General features: G+C 55.4%; 3 protein-coding genes across 4 annotated transcripts; all 3 read left to right on the top strand.

Moving 5' to 3' along the window:
- Nucleotides 1-10,737: 10,737 nt before the first annotated feature.
- On the top strand, nucleotides 10,738-11,789 carry LOC103763622 (C-C motif chemokine 3). Its single transcript, XM_008930408.3, has 3 exons — nucleotides 10,738-10,848; nucleotides 11,031-11,145; nucleotides 11,311-11,789. Exons 1-3 carry the CDS (start codon nucleotides 10,776-10,778, stop codon nucleotides 11,414-11,416), a joined length of 294 nt encoding a protein of 97 aa, XP_008928656.1. The 5' UTR covers nucleotides 10,738-10,775; the 3' UTR covers nucleotides 11,417-11,789.
- Nucleotides 11,790-11,906: 117 nt separating this feature from the next.
- Nucleotides 11,907-13,828, top strand: LOC108640382 (C-C motif chemokine 4-like). Of its 2 annotated transcripts, XM_029961378.1 has the most exons (4): nucleotides 11,907-11,916; nucleotides 12,623-12,689; nucleotides 13,110-13,227; nucleotides 13,596-13,828. In XM_029961378.1, exons 1-4 carry the CDS (start codon nucleotides 11,908-11,910, stop codon nucleotides 13,690-13,692), a joined length of 291 nt encoding a protein of 96 aa, XP_029817238.1. In that variant the 5' UTR covers nucleotide 11,907; the 3' UTR covers nucleotides 13,693-13,828. The 2 variants fall into 2 exon arrangements, with proteins under 2 accessions (XP_029817238.1, XP_017932082.1); XM_018076593.1 differs by lacking the exon at nucleotides 11,907-11,916 and having other exon boundaries at nucleotides 12,579-12,689.
- Nucleotides 13,829-19,646: 5,818 nt separating this feature from the next.
- LOC103763623 (C-C motif chemokine 4) lies at nucleotides 19,647-20,548 on the top strand. Its single transcript, XM_018076622.1, has 3 exons — nucleotides 19,647-19,719; nucleotides 20,064-20,172; nucleotides 20,321-20,548. The coding sequence occupies exons 1-3, from the start codon at nucleotides 19,647-19,649 to the stop codon at nucleotides 20,412-20,414; spliced, it is 276 nt and encodes a 91-aa protein (XP_017932111.1). The 3' UTR covers nucleotides 20,415-20,548.
- Nucleotides 20,549-20,886: the final 338 nt, after the last annotated feature.

Here is a 20,886-nt window from a genome sequence, read left to right on the forward strand (position 1 = left end):
CGCAGCATCCTCAGACCCTCCTCATCCTCGTGATGAAGGGGGGAAGAGGAGCATCAAGGCCAGCACTGCAATGGCCAAAAGGCTGGAAACAGCGGCTGGGGCTAGAAAAAGGAGCAGAAAAACCAGGTGAGGGCCAAGCCAGAGCCTTGGAGAGCAGTGAGTGTGGGGTGGCAGAGTGCCCCACACGCTTCTCCATGACTGCAGCTGGATTCTGGCTCTGGGTTTGGGAAAAGAGAGGAAAGAGAATCCCCCTGTGGGACCTCGGGGTCGGATGGTTTGAATCACCCACATGGGGTTATTTTTCTGTTTTTTTGGCCAAAGCTGATGGAGCTTGACCTTGAACAAGTGTCTCCTTTCCTTCTGCCAACCCAGAACTGCCAGGTTTTCAGCAAAATAAAAATAGTAGCTGGATGAGCGCTGCTGTTCTTCTCCAGCACTGGAACCAAAGGCAGATTTACTGGCACCCCAAACTCCCTGACCTGCCTCCATGGCCTCGCCACCACCGCAGGGTGACAGCCAGGCCTGGGGGGGATTCTCAGGTGCCACTTGGGGACACTCAGCAGCACTGAAAGGGCAGCCTGGGGAGGAAAGCGAAGCAAACAGCCCCTTCCCATCACCACTGCTTTCCCAAATCTGTCCATTTATTGCTTCTAACATCCTGTTTGGCGCCTAATCGTGGGGGGGGTGGAATTAAGGATCCCCTCTGAGAGAGCTGTGGTCCGAGCCTGACTCCGGCGGGGCGGCATCACATAAATGATATTGAATTATTTCCCTGCCATTTCTGGGAATTGCTGGTTAAGGCTCTTGGACGGCGCTCACTCACAGCTCCTAATCTCATTCACCTGCCATTTACCCTGGGAGCAGAGCAGGAGGCAGGGAGCCCTTCCAGGGTGCACAGATATGGGCTATCACATTGCTGAAAGAGGGAATCATCAATATTAACCAGAAGGGCTGCAAATTGCACTCCAGGGCCCTTCAGGTGTGTGGAGTTGGGGTGCAAAGAAGTGGAAAAACACACCCAGAATTGCTCAAGAGAGGAGAAGGAAGGGGAAAAGCAGAAACAGAGTTTTATTGTGTGTGGGGATTAATCTGCTGCCTGGCTTTATAAACATCATTCCCCAGATACCCAGCTAAGCAACCAAATATCTGCCTGGCACCTGGGAGTCACTGTGTCTCCAGGATTTAACACTGGGGATGAAATGTTCTCCCATTCCTCAGGATTTCTGGGCCCTAAAGACAGATCTAGTGACACCAAACAGTTCCAGACTTGATTGAACTTGACCAAGTTGCTCACAGAAGTAAATAAGAAGGGAGGAAATCTGATGGTTTGGGTTTCTCCTTGGCAGAGAGAGATGCTCTGCCTTGCAATTCCTTCTTCCCTTCAAAGTTGCCTTCAGGGATGCTGGAAATACCTGAAATCTGAGCAGCCCCCACAAAGTTATCATTTAATTAAATCCAACCCAAAATTCTTTGATTAGAGCCCAAGACAGAAATGTCTAATTTTTTCAAACCTTCCTAGTAACAAAAAACCACCAGAAGCTGTGAGGGTGGGATTTCCCACCTGGTTTCAGGTAGAACAGAGATGAAGCAGCATCAGGGATGGATGTGGTGCCCAGCCAGGCATCATCCCACAGAGGCAGATCGAGGAGAGTTCTGTAAGAGAAATCCTCTTAGCCCCATCATATATTTTCCTAAATTTTGATTACTTTTTGGCTGGAAAGTTTAAAAAAAAAAAAAAAAAGCCTATGTCTCATCACACCCATCCATCTCCCCCGGGGGAAGGGAGGGTGACCCTCTGTGGGCAGAGCTCCACTCGCCCTGCAGGAGAACAGGGGCTGCAGCTCCCTCCCAAAAACAGCAGGGAGGGTACTGACACCCGCTTCACTACTCCTCCTGTCCTCAGTTCCTTTTTTTGTGCTATTGATATGATTTTTTTTCCTGGCTCATTTCAAGCCTGAGTTCCCCAGACTCTCCCTGACATCTGTTAATATCCCTGAAACTGGAGCCCGAAGGGGCCGGGAGGCTTTGAAACCACAACCGATGCTATTTTCAGGCCATGATTGGGACCAGGAGGGGTTTTCCCCACCCTGGGCTCAATGCCTTGCAGCAGGATCCTTGCAGCAGGATGCTCACGGCAGCCCCGGGCGATCCAGGGCATCATCCAGGGGAGTTTTCGGTGGCTTTGTTGTGCAGGGACAGCACAGCCCCTTCACAGGCCGTGGGTTGGGGCTGGTGGGAGGTGTGCCATGGACCTGGGCTTGTGTTTGCAGGCAGGGGAGAAGCTCCTGAAAGAGGGGGTGAGGGTGAAACACAAATTACCCCAAGTAGCAGGGCTGGCCCAGCCCAGAGGGGAGAGGGGGCCAGGCATTTAGTGCCTTGTCAGCTAGCAACGCAGACGCCAAGGGAAGAGGAGGCATCAGCACATCCCGCCGTGCCCAGCCCACAGGACTGCCACCTTCTCCGCTTCCCTCCTCATCCTGCTAATTTCAATCACGGAAAACTCCATCTGGATAAAAGAGAAAGCCAGCAATTTTAATTTTTTTCTTCTCCTTTCCCCCCCCCTTTTTTTTTTTAGGTGCATATTGAGCGCGTAGCGGATGTAAACTGCGTTATCTGGGTGGCTTGCTGGCTTAGCACAGCCTCTGTTTTACTGTACTAATGACTTTTTACACTCCAGGTAAAATCAGAACAAGACAAGAAGGTTTTAGAAAGCTCGTTCTGACAAATTCCTCACTGTAATTACTGGAGCAGAAAGAACTCATCAGCAGTACATGCCGTTGCTCCGGGCGCTAAAAGTCTCGAGTGGTGAATGGCCCAGATATGGAAACTGCAGCCGCCGCACAGGGCCCGGCAGGTCCCCACGCCGAGGAGGCCAGAGCAGCCCCTCGTGGCTTCCCCTGCCAACCAGGAGCAATTTTATACACGAGTGACCCGGTGCAATCCCGGTGCTCCCGGGGGCGGGGATGGCTGCGGGCTGACAGCGCTGCTGCGGGGTGTGCAGGGGCGTCGGGCCCTGCGCCGCCTGGGCTTGGTTTTGTCGGGGGTTAAAGACACCCACGCTGGGGTTTGGGCACGTGGTTTGATTCTCTGAGAACCTCTCGGGCTCTGCATTGCTGGGGGGATGAAAGGTGGGGACCCCCCCGAGCGCATTCCCAGCCCGGCGGGTTCCTGCTGCTCACCCAGGGTCCAGTTCTGCCCTGGATGCTCTGGCAGGGAGAAGATCAATCAAAATCAAGATCAAAATCAAATCCACCAAAAAGAAGAGGGGGAAAATAACACCCTCTTCAGCTGCCGGCAAAGCATCTGCCAGAGGGGTTTCAGCAGCCATCAGCAGGCATGAAATATCCCCCGTTTCACTGCATCCACAGTTCAGGAGGTGCCAGAGGACCAGGTTGGGAGGGCAAAGCCACAAGGATTTCCCCAGATGCAAGAGGACACAGCACCATGGCTCACTGGCCAGCTGCCATGGGCTCTAGGGATGGAGAGAGGGGACAAGGCAGTGCAGAGGGTTCCTGGGCTCATCCCAACCCCAGCCCCACACCCTTATCTCCAAGACCTGGTACAGACCAAAAGCCCAGAACCAGACACCCTCACGGTTGCACCCACAAGGTGCTTCGCTTGCACAAGCAATGGTTTGGCTGGGAAAGGGGCTGGGAAAAGCTTTTGAGGCACTTTGGGGGCTGCAAACATTCTGCAACGTGCCTGTCCCACATCCCCCAGATCCTGCCTGTGCCTGGCCCAGCAGGCAAGGAAAACCCATCATGGCTTGGCTTTCCAGTTCCCTCCAGCCAAGGCAGCTCCTAGAGAGGGAAATCATCTGAAAGCAAGGGAGGGGGGCCCAAAGCCCAGGGCTGAGCTTTGGTGGGACTCCCAGCTCTCCCCCCAGCACCAGACATCTCTGGATGAGGGATGAGGAAGAGGCAAGGTGTCCCAATCCTCAATCCTCTACCAGCACCCACCCCCTGTGACCAGAGTAGCCCAGGATGAGCTTCTGGCAAAGGGTGGGATGCATGTGGCCAGGCTGGAGGCTGGGGGCTGCTGAGACATCCCCTGACACAGGGGACATGAGGACACAGGTCAGGAGAGAGAGAGCACAGCGGTACCCGGAGTGTCCGTCCCCTCCCCTCCTGCCACCCCCTCTGCCACTGCTGTCACCTAAAAGGATTAGTCATTAGGGATTAATAGTGGATTAGACACTCAGGCCCATATGGCTTAAACACCACGGGCAAAGCATTAGTGAAGCTGAACTGAGTGGGCAGGGCAGGGACAGCCCGGGGGGCAGCTGGGGAGGCAACGGGGGGCAGCCAGTGGGGGTAAGCAGGCACCTCTCTGCCCCCAAGAGGCAGAGGGTTTCACAGGCACTGGGGCAGGAGGGGGATTTCAAGCCCAGAGGAGGACAAACATAGACCTAAAGCTGCATGGATCCAGAGCAGGGGGAGAAGGCACCTCCAGTGCTCCCCCACCGAGGCCAATCCCTCTGCCCTCACCCCTCAGAGCAGCCCTCAGCAGCACTGCACCCCTGGAAAGCTCCTCCTGTCCCCTGGGAAAGCTGGGAGCTTGGATCCTGACCCACCCTCTGCACTCTCCAGCTCCACTTGCTGCCCTTGGTTGTTGCCAGTTCATCAAAACAGGGGGGCCCTTCATGCTGGTGGGCAAAGATGCTCCTTTTGGAGCACCCTGAACCTCCAAAAAGACTTTTTGCAGACTTCTGTTGGATGGCACCCAGGTCATGCACAAGTTATCCCTCTCCTCTCCCACCCAGCCCCATAGCAGGGGGTTGGGAAAACAGAGCCTTTCCTTTCAAGGGGCTCCTTCCCTTCCTTCAGGGTCCCTATGACCCCCAATCTTGTCCCCAAGTGTGGCTGCAGGCAGCCCCGTGCCCATCCACCAGCACCACAGGCCCCCCTGCACCCCCAGAGAGGGGCTGGAGCAAACATGGAGAATGGATCCCTTTGCTCTTAATCTCTCTCTATCTGCTAATTAAATATTGATGGTAGTTAAATATTCATAGAACACTTGGCTCAGAGTTTACATCTGTCTTCAGGCGTACGTGGGGTCTTTGATGTGTTATTTTTCTGGTCACCCAAGGTCCCAGAAGCCTCCAGACTTGTCAACTCTCTTTTGAGGTTTTTTTCTCCCTTTTCCACGTGTTGCTGGTGGAGGGTTTCAGTTCTTTCATCCCCAGCGTCTTTCCCCTCTGTATCCACTTTCCTAATTTTTTTTCCCCACAAGGAGTTTCTTATCCCTCCCTGAGGAATGCCAGCCCCGGGAGAGCTGCCCTCCATCCCCTGCACACCTCTGGGAGGGGGAGGATGGCCAGCAGCAGTGATGGCAGTGCCATGGGATGTGGGGATGGGGCTGAATCCCTTCCAGCCTTTCTCTTCCGGCCTCCTGGATTTCTCCCCAGATGATTCCCATGGTGCTGGGGGTGTCTGAGAGCCCTGTGGTGTCTCCAAAGGGGAAGAACCCAAGGCCACGGGGCTGGGTAAGACCTGCTGCTCTCGGTGCAGCTCCGTCAGTCAGGAGAAGCCCCGGTGGGTCCCTGCGGGCGCAGGGGTGAGGCGCGTCCGGGCCCCGGGGTGCAGCACCCCAGGCCGGGCATCCCAAAAGAAAGAGCACCATGGCCTGGCCGGGCCACGCGGTGGAACAGCTCCGACAGCCGTTCCTTGGGCAGCACTGACATCTTGCGCCGAACGGAGGGAAAACACCATCCAAGATCCCTCCACTGCTGCCGCGCCCCAGCAGCACCGCCGACACCCTGCTCATGCCCCCACGGGCTGGCACGGGCTGGCACCTCGCCCAGCTCATGGCTCAGCCACCGCCATGAACCCCGAGCAAGCCCTGGGGTCCCCAAAATGACAAAGGCCAGCGGGACCCAGCCCTGCACAGCCGGTGCTCATCCCCATCATCATCCCCATCATCTCCTCACATCCCTCCCCCCGTCCCCATGGAAGCGCCACATCCCACGTTTCTCACTTTGAATTTCCCCCGCAGCAAACTCGTAGGGACAGCAGGAGAGAGGTCTTTCCCGCAGCCAGCCCAGGAAATATTTGTAAAAGTATTTTAGGTAAATTCCCCAAAGCAACTCACACCAAGGGGACGGAGTGTCCACAGCAGGGCTGCTGCGTGGCCACACCGGCTCCAGCTCCCACCAGCTGGGAGTGATGCCAGGCGTAGGATACACGAGGAAAATACCCTGGAGTGGGCTGGAGGAAATGAATTCATCTCCCGTGGGGTGTCTTTTCCTCCCTGGTCAGGTGGTGTCAGAAAATATGTGTGAAAACTTAACAGTCACCAAGGCCACAAAGGCAGATCGTAGCTGCTGATAAGCTGGGAAAACACCACGGGGACCCAGGGCCAGACTGTGGGGGGACTCAGGGAGGTGCCACAGAATCCCCTACGCCCTGGAGATGCTGATCCCATCACTGCCTCTCTGCATCCTGACAGCACTGCTTAGCTTTGGGTCTTGTACCTGGAGAAAATCCAGATAGCCCAGCAAGTCCTTAAGTGTGGATTTTTTAATTACTTTTGCCCCCAGCTCCTGGATGCAGAGGATTTTTTGAGCATCTTACTTGTTTTTTTTAGGTTTCCTTGTTTTTTTTTTCCCACCTGCTTTGTGCCTTCCAGGTCCCTGGGAAATCATGAGGCGTGTGCAACCTGCAGAAATCAGGGTGCAGATCGGGAGTCAGATGGGAGTTTGGGTTTATTTTCAAGTCTGGGTTTTCAAAGGCCAGGGTTGGGGAGCAGAGGGAAGAGATCACTCAACTGGAGCAGCCCAGCTCTGATGTCAATCTCAAGCAGAGGAGTTTGGTGTGAAGGCAGGTTTTGAGCCAGGGCTGGTCCCTGTGCGGGGGCTGTCAGGATGCCGGGGGCCAAAGGACACGGGAAATGAGTCAGTCAAAACACAGCAGATACATCGAGGAAGGGAGACAGTTCAGCCTGGGACAGCTGAGAGAGGATGAAATGCTGAGGGAAAAGTCTCCTGAATGGATCAACATGGGTACCACAAAGCCCCTTCCCTCGGGTGATGGGGAGAGGGATTGTCATCCCGGATGGGAGCTTTTCACCTTCGGGATCAGCTCTGCCATGGGTGTTCTGAGTACCCCCACACACACTGCTTTGGGTTGAAAACCCTTCCCTTTGGGGCTGCTTTCCCTGTTACTGGGCCAGTGGGATGTAGGGCACTGACCGCTGGGCAGTGGAGGGGCTGCCCTGGCACAGCCGCCAGCCAGGATTCCAAATTCAAGAGAGGACCCCAAAACCCCAGAGATCTACATCAAAGCCACACAATGCCATTTGTTTTGCTGGGTTCTCAATTCCCACAGATGGGGAACATCACTGCTAGACCTTCCTTGTGCCCAGGATAGGTGGGTTGAGGGTAAGACAACCTGATCTGGGCCCGGCAATGAGGCTGCAGCTTCTTCCAGCAACATCTGTGGCGTGTCCAACATTGCTCCCATGGCTGAAACTGGGGGATAGCCATGCCCTTCCTGGTGAAATCTCCCCTGGAGAAGGATGGCAGCACCAATTCCATCTTATTTCTGTATGTTTGCATGTTCCAACAGCAGGAGATGGGCTCATCCCCACAGCCTCAGGGTACCAGGTACCCCCTCCCGCCTCAGGGGCTGCACAACCTGCTCCCACCTGAGTGAGCGGCTTTGGGGATGGATGCAGGTGCCCACTGGGTTTTCCAGCCTTGGAATAAAACAAAAAAAATACCTCCACTGCTTTTTGGGGAACTGATGGCATCTGGGCAGGAGCCAGCTGGGCTCTGCAGGGATGTGGGTGGCAGGGGAGGATTATGAGCCACCTCTTCCAGGGACAGGAGTGGGTGACCCATCCCAATATAACCCATCTCTTCAAGCAGTTGGGGAAGTCCTGGGGAACAAGGACATTAAAAAAGGAAACAGCACACAGAGGGGTGTGAATTCAGTGGTTGTCTCAGCGTCAGCCCCGGCAAGATAATGGAAAAGCTGATCCGACCAAGACTTAAAAGGGAGAAGAATAAATCAAACAAATCCTTTATGGAAGCAGACCTGACCTGGCAAAAGCTGCTTTGATCACGGTCGTGACTTTGGCTGCCCCAGATGCAGCAGCTGCCCCGTCCCGCGGGCGCTGCACTCAGATCTTCCTCCCGCGGGGTTATTGATCGGCTGAAACGGGAAGTGCCGCAGCATCAATAAAGCGTCTGCACACGCGGCTGGGAAAGCCGCTCTCACCCAGGGGCGAGCGGTGTTTCCAGGGGGGCTGTGCTGCCGAGCGGGGGTCCCGGCGTGCCCAGCAGCTCTCTCTGGCAGCCCCAACTCCGCACAGCTCGGCGAGGCTCGTTCCGAGCACGGAGGGTGATTAAAGCACCGACACTGCTGGTAGAGGCAGAGGTTTCCCCAGGAGCTGCTCTGCTTTCTGTTCAGCGATGAGAAGTCGTGGGGAGCAAAGCCTGCACGGGGCAGCCGTGGGGCTGCAGCACCTGCCAGGACATCCACATCCCACCCAGAAGTGGGAGATTTGGAGCACCAGCAAATTTTTTGGAAGGGGCAATGAAAGCTCAGCCCCCAGCGGGGTCCTAAGTGCCTCTGCCAGCCCCCAGATTTGCCACCTCCCCCCGTGCAGGAGTGGGATCTGTCCCATCTGTTTTGCAGAGGCCAACACCTCTGCAGCAAAGTCTGGAGCCAGAGCTGGGAGTGCTGGCAAGGAGCCCCCCATGAAACAAGGGGAAAAAGGGAGGAAAAGGGTGCTTTTCAGCCCAGATCACATGCAGGACCAGTCCAGAGCAGAGACTAGTTCCACTCATCACAGCAGTGGGTCTGCCCGTGTCCCGTGCCCTTCTCTGTCAAACACAAGAGGGTTGATGAGCTGGAGGGGAGCAAATGCCAGTTCTTCCTAAATCCATCAAGAGCCACAGGAACACCTGGTTTTGCCTCTGGAGCCTCCATGGGCATCCCCAGCTCTGGTGCCAGGTCTGTGCAGTCCAGTAGAGCCCCGTCCTGGCAGATGTGGGGATGGGAAGGGGATATTCCTCCGGAGTTACAGGCAATTCCAGGGGACCTGGAGTTGCTCAGGGGCTGCCAGATCCAGGGGCCCAGCTGGGGCTGGAAATCTCCCATGTTCCAAGATCTCCCATGCTCCAAAATCCCCTGTCCACAGGGTCCACTCATCCCACAGGGCCAACACCAGGGCCTGAGGGCAGGGCAGAAGGATGTCATTCCTGGGCTTCTTTGGCCTGCTGCATCCCAGTATTTTGCCTAGGAGTCTTTAAAAGGTTTTTTTCCCAGACTAATAAATGCTGTTTGGTTTTCCTTATGTTTCATTTTCTTCTTGCAGGGAATATTTCCTGCCCTTAGATGAGCTCCTGTGTGCGTGGGGGTAAGAACAGGGATGACGGAAAGGATGGATCCGGTCAGGGAAAGGCGAGCCAGGCAGCTGTGCCGGACCAGAACCAGTTCTCATCTGCTTTCCTCTGCTCCCTGAGGAGAGATTAGCTGGGAGTTTGGGTGATGGTGGAAGGTACTCTGCTCTGCCAGGCAAACACAAACCCCCTTGTCTGCACCCAACAGCCCTGAGGCATCACCCCGCCCCACTTCCTCACTATTATCCCACACATCCACCCCAAGCAAATTGAGGCTGATTTCTGGGAAATGGCTTTGCAGAAGAGCAAATGGAAGGTTATGTGTGGTCCTGCCATGGATGTGGTCCTCATTCCCATCCAGGCAGGAGCCTGCCTGGATCAGCACCCCATGTCTTCTCCACATCAGGGCTGCAGTACAGCCCAGAGGGTCCGGAATGCCACAGGGTGCCATCGGCATTCCCAGCCCCATGTGGTGGGATGTGGCTGCCTGGACAGCTGGGCTTGTGGGAATGTGTGTCTGCACCTCCCCACTGCTTCCCCCCATCCGCCAGCTGCTGGCAGCTGGGATGCACCCTGGGACTTGCAGAGGCTGGGGGAAGAAGGGGCTTTTTTGACAGCTGCAGCCAGGCAAAATCCACGAGGGAAGCCCCAAAGTGGCCTCTGCCTTTCCCAGCTCAGCACGGCCAAGAACATGAGCTGCTGCTTTGGCACCAAGTGGAGGGAAGTGGAGCCACCTGCCCGTCTTCCCCCCATCCTCGTGGGCCCCAAACACCCCCAAAAACAGCACAGAGACGTTTCTGTGCCTGATGCAACCCAACAGAAGTTGCTTCTCTGTGGGTTTATTTTCTCAGTGGTCTTTTTCTTTCTTTTTGGAGGAGGCATATTTGAGTGTTGGTCCCCTGGACCAGGATGCAAAGCAATAGGATACAAAATTCCACAGTGCAGGGGGAGGACATGGACCATTGGGAGTGTGTGGGGCTGCCAGGGACCCTTCTGGATGCTGTGCCTGTCCCTGGTCCCATCCAAGGGAGATCCCCAGACTCTCTCACCCACCCTGTGGTCTCACCATGGGGCACAGAGCCTGCCCAGGGAATAAGGGCACAGAGCCAAACTTTGGGAACAGCCTGTCCATCAGCCCTAACGCTGGAGGCAGGAGCTCAGGAAAAATCCCAAGCCCATTGGATGCCAAAAGCGTGGCCTGGGAGCAGATTTTTCTTTTCCCAGGGTTGAGCTGGGAGGGGATCAGTATCACTTACCCTCTGTGCTTTGGGACGTGGCGAGGGACCAGGTCCTCCCCCTGCTCACGCAGCTGCTGGCCCTGGGGGAAGGCAGGCCCCTGCTCCCCCATAAAAGCAGCCGGGCAGCCCCGAGCCCGGCACACGGAGCAGCCCCAGCCCCGGCACACGGAGCAGCCCTGCCACAATCCACCATGGTGAAGGCAACCGGCATCGTCTGCACCCTCCTCCTCCTCACCACGCTGTGCTGGCAGAGCCTGGCTCAGAGTGAGCACCGTCATCCCCACGGGCTGGGGGACAGGGACAGGCCCTGGGACTGTGGGGACGGGTTTGCCTCGTGCATGGGGAGCAAGTGGGCTCTTCCCAAAGAGCTGTCGTTCCCACAGCTGGCAGGCTGAGGTGGGAGGTGGGGGTCTCCAGGCTAAGTCGAGCTTGTGCTGTCCCCCCAGGAGCTCCAGCCATGCCGGACAAGTGCTGCTTCAACTTCCAGACGAGAAGGATCAAGAGAGACAACGTCGTTGCCTGTTACCCCACCAGCCCCGAGTGCCCACACCAGGCTGTGATGTGAGTACCCTAAATCCACCCTGGGGGTAAAGCCCCTCTAGATCCTGCCAGACCCTTACCTTGCTTTGGTGGGTCCAATCCTGACCTCCTGTGCCTCCTCCAGGGAACTCATCGCTGGGGTCCCTGTATGACCACCCCACTAACCTCATCTTCTCTCTGCCCCAGTTTCAGAGTGAGGAACGGGAAGGAGATCTGCACTCAGGCAAGCAGGGCGTGGGTGAAGAGGTACCAGCAGAGCTTCCAAGTCAGCTCCTTCTCCATCCCCAGCTAGTGGGGTGGCCAGAGGCAGCAGGGACTCCTCTCCACAGGGAACACTGCCAAGGCAACCCCTCTGCAGAGGTGGCTGTGGGGACACATTGGGACAGAGCAGCTATCAGGGACGTCCTCCCCACCACGCTGGGATGACCGTGCCTATCTCTCTGAAGGCAAAGGGCCTTTGCCAACCCCGGCATCCCACCAGGATGGAGTGTGCTGACCCTGTGGGATGCTCAGGTCTGGATCCTCTGCCAGTCCCCATGAATTCCATGGCAGAGAGGCTGCTCCTGCCAGCCTGGCAGCAGCCGAGGGGTTCAGGGGGAGCAGCTCCACAGTTATTTTTTGTACGACACGCTGAGCAGAATTAAACGTGATCTCACACATGCAAACATCTGTCTGTGTGAATGTCTTGGGAGTGGGCAGATCCTGCTGCCGGCTTTCCCAGCCAGGTGCTGGGATCAGTATGGAGCCAGGGAGAGCTGAAGCCACAGCCACGTCTCTGTGAGGATGTCCGGGGTGAGCATGGGGCCAAACCACATCCATGCTTTGGGGAAGCACCAGGGAGAGCAGCAACAGGTGGGCACAGCCCATGAGGAGGGGGCTTCCTGTGTTTCCTGAGGGGAAAGCCCTGGCCCAAATTCTGTCAGAGGAGCCCCTCAAGGATGCCTGGTCAGGGCCCCACTGACAACCCAAAATCCCAGTATGCCACACAATAGACACTGAGACAGGGACAGGCACCTTGACGAGCAGCCAGCAGTGGGTCTCGGGGTGGGCTGGGGCAAATCAGCCACCACCGAGCCACTCACCCAGTGCAAAATTGCAAGAGAGGCATCAGAACTGATGGCAATGGCTGGTTTTTTGAAAAGAAGCTCTCACAGGACTCTGTCAAGTTGAGCATCATCCTGTGTGGTTTGCTGGTGGTGATAACCAGACTCAAAATAGACACCCAGCCCCTGTGCATCACCAGCAGCCCGCCACACTTTCCAGCAGCCCTCGGGTATCTCAGTGGCCAAACGGGCTGGGAGAAGGAATTTCCCTTCACCACTTGCCCTTTACCAGGTGGTTCTTTCCGTGGGGAGAGTCCAGAGCTGTCATGGAACGCCTGGCAGGGGTTATATATTGTGCCAGGGTGCAGGCAGGAGGGGCAGGTAGCTCTCCGTGGCCTGAGACAGGGAGAGCTGCCTTCTGCTGGTGCTGACTGAGCCCTCTGTTGGACATGAAGATCTGCTCCTTGGCCCTGCTCACCCTGCTGCTGGCAGCTCCCTGGACTGGAAGCCAGGGCATGTCCCGTAAGTACCGACACCGAGCCTCTCCCCACGGCTGCCCCAGACCCTCCACTCATGGGATTTGGGAGGGGGATGACAGTTCAGCTCCTGCTTCTGCCACGGGACTGGGAGGCTGAGGGACATCACCAGCTGCCCCAGCACAGGCCTGTCGTGGACTTGTTCAAAATGAGCAAAACCAGGCTTGGGGATGGCTTCAGCCCCGGAGCCCCAGCTGGGGAGCTCTGCCCAGCAAACCCCCACAGGCAGAGGAATGGGGGGCTCCTTCCCTGGGGACAAACATCACCACTGAGGATGCAAGAAGAGACCCCTTGTAGCATGAGGGAGCAGGAGAGTCCCCAGGGGAGCACCCACACCCCTCAGCAGAGCACCCACACCCCTCACACCAGGCATGGGACAGCACTAAAACCTCTTGTCTCCTCTCAGTCCGCACATCCCATGCCATGTGCTGCCACAAGGGCATGTTCATCAGGCGGGAAATCCCTGCATCCAAAATCAAGAGCTACCAGAACACACCTTCCCTCTGCTCCCGCAAGGCTGTGATGTGAGTAACCCAGCTCCCACCCAGCCTTCCTCCCTGGCATCCCACTCCTCATCCTTGCTCACCCACCTTTCCTACCAGTTGTTCTGCCTTTGGCAAAACAAGCCACCCTGCCAAGGGTTCTGTGGGTGGGGGTGCCCTAACCTGGCTCTTCACATTCCCCTCCCTCCTCGCTGCTTAATCCCAAATAGCCCCAAAATCCCCCTATTTCAGCTGCCAGCCAGAAAAACGGGAAGGAAGCCAAAATTGCAGAGATTGCCAAAAGTCAGCACTTCCAGGGAAAGTGGGGGGCAGGATCTGCAGGCACCTCCAGGCTGGCAGGGATCCATCCCCCAGTCCCGAGCTAATGCAGGATACTCTTTCCCCCAAAGTCTGAAGCTGCAGAAGGGGACGGTCTGTGTGGATCCAGAGGTGAGCTGGTTCCAGAAGTACCTGAAGGAAAAGAAGCTAATCAACACCTCCATGTGAAGCTGCCTTCCCCACAAGCTCTATTTATTTGTTTCCCATAATTATCTGTATGTTCTTAATTAATTCCATTAATTTATGGAGCTGGCTCCATCCCCTCCCCTGCCATCGGCCCCTCCACTGTCCAGTACATCCCTCAAGGGAATCAATAAACCATCTCGTGCTGACCTGGAGTGAGAGATGTGAATCCTGTGGGAGAAAATGGGTCATAACAGGGCTCAGCATTCCCACAGAGAACCAGGAATAGTCCAGGAGCCCCTGGGAGGGCAGGGAAACCCAAAGGGCCAAGGCTGATGCCCCCAGCTCACCTCCAAGATGAAGCAGCCCCTGGCCAGACGTGGCCTTTAAGGATGCCCTGGGCAGCTGCCTGCCTGGTGGGATGGGGATTGAGGCAGGGAAAAGGCAGCTGTGGTTGGCAATGGGAGAAGGGTTGGCTTTGGGGGGTTCAGGGGCTGGTTTGGTTTTGTCACAGCTGGATCAAGTGGTTAAACAGGGGTGGCTGCAGGAGGGGAGAGTGGGGCCAGGAGATTTAGCACTGTCCTCCAGACCTGGGCAGGCCCCTGGAGAGAGCCAAGCATGGGAGTGATCCTCCAGGTCCCTGGAAATCCCCTTGTCTCATAGCAAAATCCCTCCTGCAGCCCCCAGAACCCGTCCACCCACAGTGGCAACGGGGGTGGCAAACAACGGAAATCAAACCATATCAGGCCTGTCACTCGTGTCAATAAATTCCTTAAAAGAGAAGAAGAAATGGAACATGCAGATGCTTGTGGGCAGGTTTCCAGTAGGTGCAGGGAGACTGGAGCATCCTTCATCCTCCTGGTTCCCATCAGGACACCAGCCATGGAGCTCTGGAGCTAACTCTGTGTCCCTGCTGTGACCAGTGGAGCAGGGTGAGAAGGGTATTTGTGGCACACCTGGGGAGAAGTTGGGAAGTCTTTTAAATCCCTGCAGGGATGGTGACTCCACCACTGCCCTGGGCAGCCTATGACAGTGCTGACAACCCTTCCAGGGAAGAGTTTTCCCCTAATATCCAATCTAAACCTCCACTGGTGCAACTTGAGGCTGTTTCCTCTTGGCCTGTCACTTGTTACCTGGGAGAAGAGTCCGAAACCCACTTGGCTACAACCTCCTGTCAGGGATTTGGAGAGAGAAAGTCCCCCTGAGCCTCCTTTTCTTCAGGTTGAGACCCCCCAGATCCCTCAGCCACTCCCCAGCTCCACTGCCCAAGGTCTGATCCCTGGGGAGCACCACTGGTGACCATCTGTGGCTGGATGTCACTTCATTCCCACCACTCTCTGGGCCCAGCCATCAGCCAGTTTGTCACCCATTGAACAGGGCACCCATCCAAGCCATGAGCAGCCAGTTTCTCCAGAAGAATGCTGTATTATCTACTTCCCTATTAGTTTGTGACTCACTTGAATCATCTTTTTGATGAGCTGGGACATGCTTTACTTTTAAAGATACCTTTATACATATTGCCAGATTGGTTGCCACATATCTGCCCCCCTTTAGGGTGTTTCTGTACGAGCCAACGACCTTGGGCCCAGTCATCTGCCACAATCCCCATGGGACCATATCATCTGGAACTGTTCCTTTTAATTGAAAAGAACATTCTTGCCTGTGACTGGATAATTGCACATGCTCAGCCAAAGCATTTTTGCAGGCATTCTTTAGAAAATGAGACTTGACATTTCCAGCTTTTCTAGAGCTGCTCTTTGGTGCTGCTGCTCCCCTTGGGGTTTTCTGGAATGCCAGCCCCCACGGGAGCGCTGCAGCCTCCTGCAGGGGGAGAGGTTGTTCCTGCTCTTACCACTCTCTTTCCTGCACCAGTCTGGTGCAGAAGCCACTTAAGCTGGAGGGAGAAGAGCTGTCTTTGATTTAGGACCACAGAAAACTCCCTGCCCTGGGTTGTGGTTGTGGTTCTTTGTGCAGGGATCCTTGGAGGGGGAAGGGGCATTTGGGAATTGGAATTTAAAATATATCAGCGGGGACTGGTGTAGGAATTCTGCTTTGAATGCTGAGTTACTCTCATAAAACAATGCACTCCAGGGCCAGTGACAGCTCTCTGCAAGGTGAGGCTGGCAGCTGACCTGGGTTCTCCTCATAACCCCAAGCCACGGGACCCCTTTGCATAATTTTTATCAATGAGTGTCACTTCCCAGAGGGATGTTGCATAATGCCACATGACTTTCTCTTCAAAGAAACAACAGTGGTGGTGTTAGCAGTTTCTTTCATTTCTTTCTGCCTGTGGTTTCCTCCTGCCTCAGGCTGGTGCACGGGGCAGGCAGAGGCTGCTGTCACCCCATTAGTGCTGCCGAGTGCAGGGCCCTGGGTGTCTGGAAGTCTCTCTTGAAAGAGGTGCTGAGAACATCCCTCTGCCCCGACTCGGGGTCAGAAATGCAGCCTGCTGCCAGCAGCAGGGCTTTGTCCTCGGGGAAAACTCTCTGCAGAGCTGGAGAGGCTTCCCTAAGGTTGGCTGCAGGCTGAGGCAGAGCCTGGGCTTCCCTCAGCAGGCCTGGGGACCGGAGGCAATGCTGTGCTCTTACACTCTGGGATGGAGATCATCCCTTGCCTTCTAGTCTGGATGAACCCTGTGGTTCATCAACAACAGCCCCAGAGGGGGATGTGGTTTTGAGACTTGAATTCCCTCATTTTCTTTGGGACACTCAAGCATCAGGTCATGCAGGACTAGTGCCATGTTTGCTCATCTCTGGCTTTCTGGTACCTCTCCCACTCCATGTGAGTTTTTCCTGCTAATGAGATGGCCACAGCCAGGCTCAGGAGGAAGTTAGGGATATCTTTGGGGCCTTTTTGTTTGATCACACCTGCCTTACCTACCTCTTCCTTACTTATTTGTTCTCTTTTCCCTTTTCTCACCTGGGTGCACTAAATTTTTACTGTGCTGAGTACTTGACCATAACCTCTTGCCTTGTTTATGCAAAGACAAGCCAAAAAGAAGTGGCATCTTTGGTATTTACTCCTCTTCCTAACTAATAGGCTTTTCCTTTCCTTTATTTTTTCAAATTTGTATTTGCAAAGCTGAAGTTTCTGGTTTCCTGTGTTTCCTGCCCTGCTTCCAAGGGTCTTCCGTGACAGGAGAAATAAAACTGCAAGTCATTTCTTCACTCTCCCTTTACACCAGTTCCTTATATTTAATTCCTTAAACACAAACTATCTACTTTTGTTGAGCTGCAGATCCGTGCAATTCGTTGAAATGTCCTCGATTCCAGTTATAATGGAAAGTATTTCATCAGCATCCAGTAAGAAGTCCCATCCGGCCCTCATCTAAATGGAGAACTGAAAGCTTGGCCAGTCACTTCTGCAGCAAAGAGGAAATATTGCTGCCTTTTCCATCAGAAATAATCTTCGTGGCTGTGAGATTTCCTGCGGTTCCTGCCGGATGACAAGTCTTCCTCTGGTAACTGCTGAGGCCAGTGCCCACAGATCATTCTGTTTATCACTGCCCTCATTTCAGTTTCTCTCCCCCCCTGGGTGGGGGATATTCCTCACCACCCTCCTGGTACTTGTGGGTTCCCAGTGCTACTCTCCTGCCCATCCCACCCTTTTTTCACCTGCTTGGGCAAACAAAGGGGCTCCCACCAAGCCAGTCTTGTCCACTGCCATTGCTCATCCCTGGCTGTTGGCCCCTGTCCAAGCCCAGCTCACCCCTGGCTCGGGGCTGCCTCCCCAGAGAAAACCCACCCTGTGCTGAGGTAGCTCAGCATCTTGTTCCTGTGGTTGACCCAGACAGCAGATTCTGGTTTCCTTCATCATAAAAGCCTGTTGCACACTGTTGTCCTCCCTCCCACTTCTCCTCCATGCACCAAGCAGAGCTGGCTCTGCTGAGGGCAGGAGAGGTGCCAGGACAGGCTGGCTGGAGGGCAGAGTCTGGAGCAGGTCTCTGTGGGACATGTGAAGGTTTATGGGCAGAGAGGTTCATGAAAACACAAAAAGCTTTTGTTGGCTGGCTCCAAACTTGGGATTCCTCTGCACACAGTGGATGCTTTGAGCTTAAGAGAAACCACTCAGTGCCTCTGCAATGGCCTCAACATAAAAGACTCATGCAGATCTCCATTCCTCTGAGGAACTGAGTCCCTTCCTCTGAGGAACTGAGTCCCTTCCTTCTGCCTTTGTGCATCCAGGGACATGAGACAAGCAGGAGTTTTTACAGCAGGTACTACCTCTCCTCCAAGCCCTTCTCAAATGGCACAGATGAAAACCCTGGTCACTGCTAAATACAAAGGATTTATTCCTCTGTAGCCCCACACAGAGAGTGGCTGAAACAGAAACAGCTGAAACCTGGGCACTTGGAGAAGGGAGCTGGAACAGCTGGAACAGCTGGACTGGTTCTTCCACTAGAGGCCAGATCAGCACTGCCCAGCTCCTCCTGACCCACTCCAGGGCATGATTTACAACCATTCCCACCTCTGTCCCACCTGGGAGCGATGCAGCCCCTGTTGGCTGGGGAAGGTTTGCTGGGCAAAAGGCCATGGCAGGTGCTGGGAATGGGAGGACAAGCACTGGCATTGCTCAGCATTTCTGTGAGTGGGACTTTTCCCCTGAATCAGGGCAGCAGGAATTAGTCATGCCCGAGCCAGGGCCAGCAGGAAGGCCAGGGAAAGCCAGGGGGTTGTGTGGTAGCTGGGAGACAAGTAAACAAACCTTTCATGGCACCATGGGGCAGCATCAGGGAAAGGATGGAAAAGGAAAAAAAAACCATGGAAGAAGGAGCGAGTTTGGCAGCTCCCTCTTTCTGGGTGTGCCACAGAGGGGCATGTTTGAGAATTACCCTCTGGCATTGCAAATGCTGCCCCTTTTCAGTCCCTTCACGTGTCCTGATATGGAAGTCTTTGCTTTTCAGGGCTCAGTCAGAAGAGAGACCTTAAATTGGATGAAATTATCCTGTTTGGGCAGAAGTGGGCTGGCACTAATTGCAACAGTTTGGCCATTAAGAGGCTGCAGCCCAAACTAAAATCCTTAGAGAGGTGTAAATCCTGTGTTCAGCCCAGGGACAGGGAGGGTGGCTGAGGCCACTGCTCCAGCCCTAGAGCAGGGCAACAGAGTCCAGTGCCTGCACATGCAGGGACTCCATGGGTCTGCAAACTTTCCCATATGGGAACACTGCTTTTGACCTTAATACCAGCAAAAAGGGACAAATGTGAGACCCACAGTGACTCAACACAACCTTGTTCCTACACGATCCTTCCTTCCCCAAATGTCCAAGCAAGACCTAGAGCTATCAGTGGAGATGAACATGTGCGATGCATCGTGACAGAGAGAACTCTGGATCCCCGTGGTGCAGCAGGGAGAGAACTGGTATTTGTGGCAAACCTGGGCAGAAGTTGGGATCTGCCTCCTGGCAGTGGATTTCTGCCAGTGATAGCAGCAGTGGCTGGGGGTGTCCATGCCAGGGCCCCTGAGCTGGCCTGGGGTCTCCATCCAGGGCCTCTCTCCACAGCCCTTGATGCAGCGATGCTGCTGGGGCTGCTGCAGAGCACATCCCTGCCCAGGGTCTGCTTGCTGTTGATCCTTCACAGCTGCCTGCTTGGGATTGACATCAGAGCTCTGGCTCTGGGATTGACATCAGAGCTTCACAAGGCCAAGCTGCCTCATGGCCTGTGCAGCCCTTGCAGCAGTGGCAGAGTCACTGTCGGCATTTGGGCTCCAACCAGTCCCCACCAGGCACCCAAGGAGCATCTTGAAAGTTGCAGCCTCGTGGCCAGCAGTCCCTTCCCCTTCTGTGGTTTCCTTTCCTTTTCCAGCTCAGCAAAACTGGCCGATCCTGACATAATTTCCCCGGTATGATGCGCTCACTTTCTTTCCTTGAAACCCTGCGCCCGCCCAGCGCACAGGGATAAAAGGAGAGCATGGCCACAGCAGTGGAGCATCGTGCAGAGAGAGCCCTGCAGCCTCCCCAGCTCCAGCCCTGCTCACAGAGCCCTCGGCCCCACAGCACCATGAAGGTCCTGGCAGCCTCCCTGCTCGCCCTGCTCCTCGTGGCCTCCTGCTCCCCGTCCGAGGCCCATCTCGGTGAGTCGCTGTGTCCTCCCAGGGCTGGGGGGACAACGCTCCACGGGAGCTGCTGGAGAGCCCCATCCCTGTCAGCGGGACCCTCGTGGGGCTGTGGGGAGGGTTGGGGGCAGGAGACTTTGTCCCACTGTGGGATGGAGGGTTGGGGGCAGGAATGTGTGTCACATTGTGGGACGCAGGCTTGGGGCCGAGGTTCTCCCTGAGAGCCACTGCCAGGGAACAGGACACAAGGGGAGGGTGGGAGATGGCAAATCCTTGGGGAACACCATGTGCCAGTGGGGCCAGAGCCTATGCTATAGCTGGGGTCTCACCAGGGCTGTCTGTCTGTCCCTCTGCCCTCACAGACGGCGTCCCCACCACCTGCTGCTTCACCTACCAACAACGCCCCATCCCTCTTCGCCTCATCAACTCCACCTTCACCACCAGCAGCATCTGCACCAACCCAGGGGTGATGTGAGTACCAACCACTCCAGGGGCTCGGGGTGGCCGGGAGGGACCTGAGGACGTGGCTGGGGACACTCAGGGTGCTGCTGGTGGGACCCAGCGCGGGCACCTCGTGCCCTCTGTGCAGCACCTCAACACAGGTTTTTTCTCCTGGCAGAATGGTCACCAAGAAGGGGAAGCAGCTGTGTGTGGATCCCCGGGAACCCTGGGTGCAGGAGCGCCTGAAGCACTTCCAGACCCCAAAGAACTGACCTGACTCTTCCTCACTGCCACTGGTGATGCCCACGGTCCCACCCCTGCGTGGCCTCCAGCCTCAGGCACACAAGAGAACCCCTGACCTGCAGCCTCCTTCAAGGGGGAAAATTGTTTTATTTAACTTATTTAAGTTAAACTAAATAATGTTTTTCTAAAAAAAAGAAGAAAAAAGAAAGCACAAAAATAATTTATATTATGTCATAATAATACACTAAAATAAAGATAATTTCAATTATATCAGCGTGTCTGTCAGTGAAGAGTCAGTTTTGAGGCCTCCCTGCTGGAGCCCTGATGTGGGAGAAGGGATCCACGGGGACCCCCTTGCAGATTGATGAGGCAAAGAGTCTGGTCCTGCTGCTCCAGCTGGTGCTTCCAGCAGGACATGTGGGATGGAGGTGACAATTCATCCAGGGCCCTGAGCAGTGCTGTCATGGTCTAAGCCCAACTGGCCACTGGGCTCAGCCACTC

Source organism: Manacus vitellinus, unplaced genomic scaffold (assembly GCF_001715985.3).
Source record: "Manacus vitellinus isolate BGI_N305 unplaced genomic scaffold, ASM171598v3 scaffold_32_pilon, whole genome shotgun sequence".
Classification (NCBI taxonomy): Eukaryota; Metazoa; Chordata; class Aves; order Passeriformes; family Pipridae; genus Manacus; species Manacus vitellinus.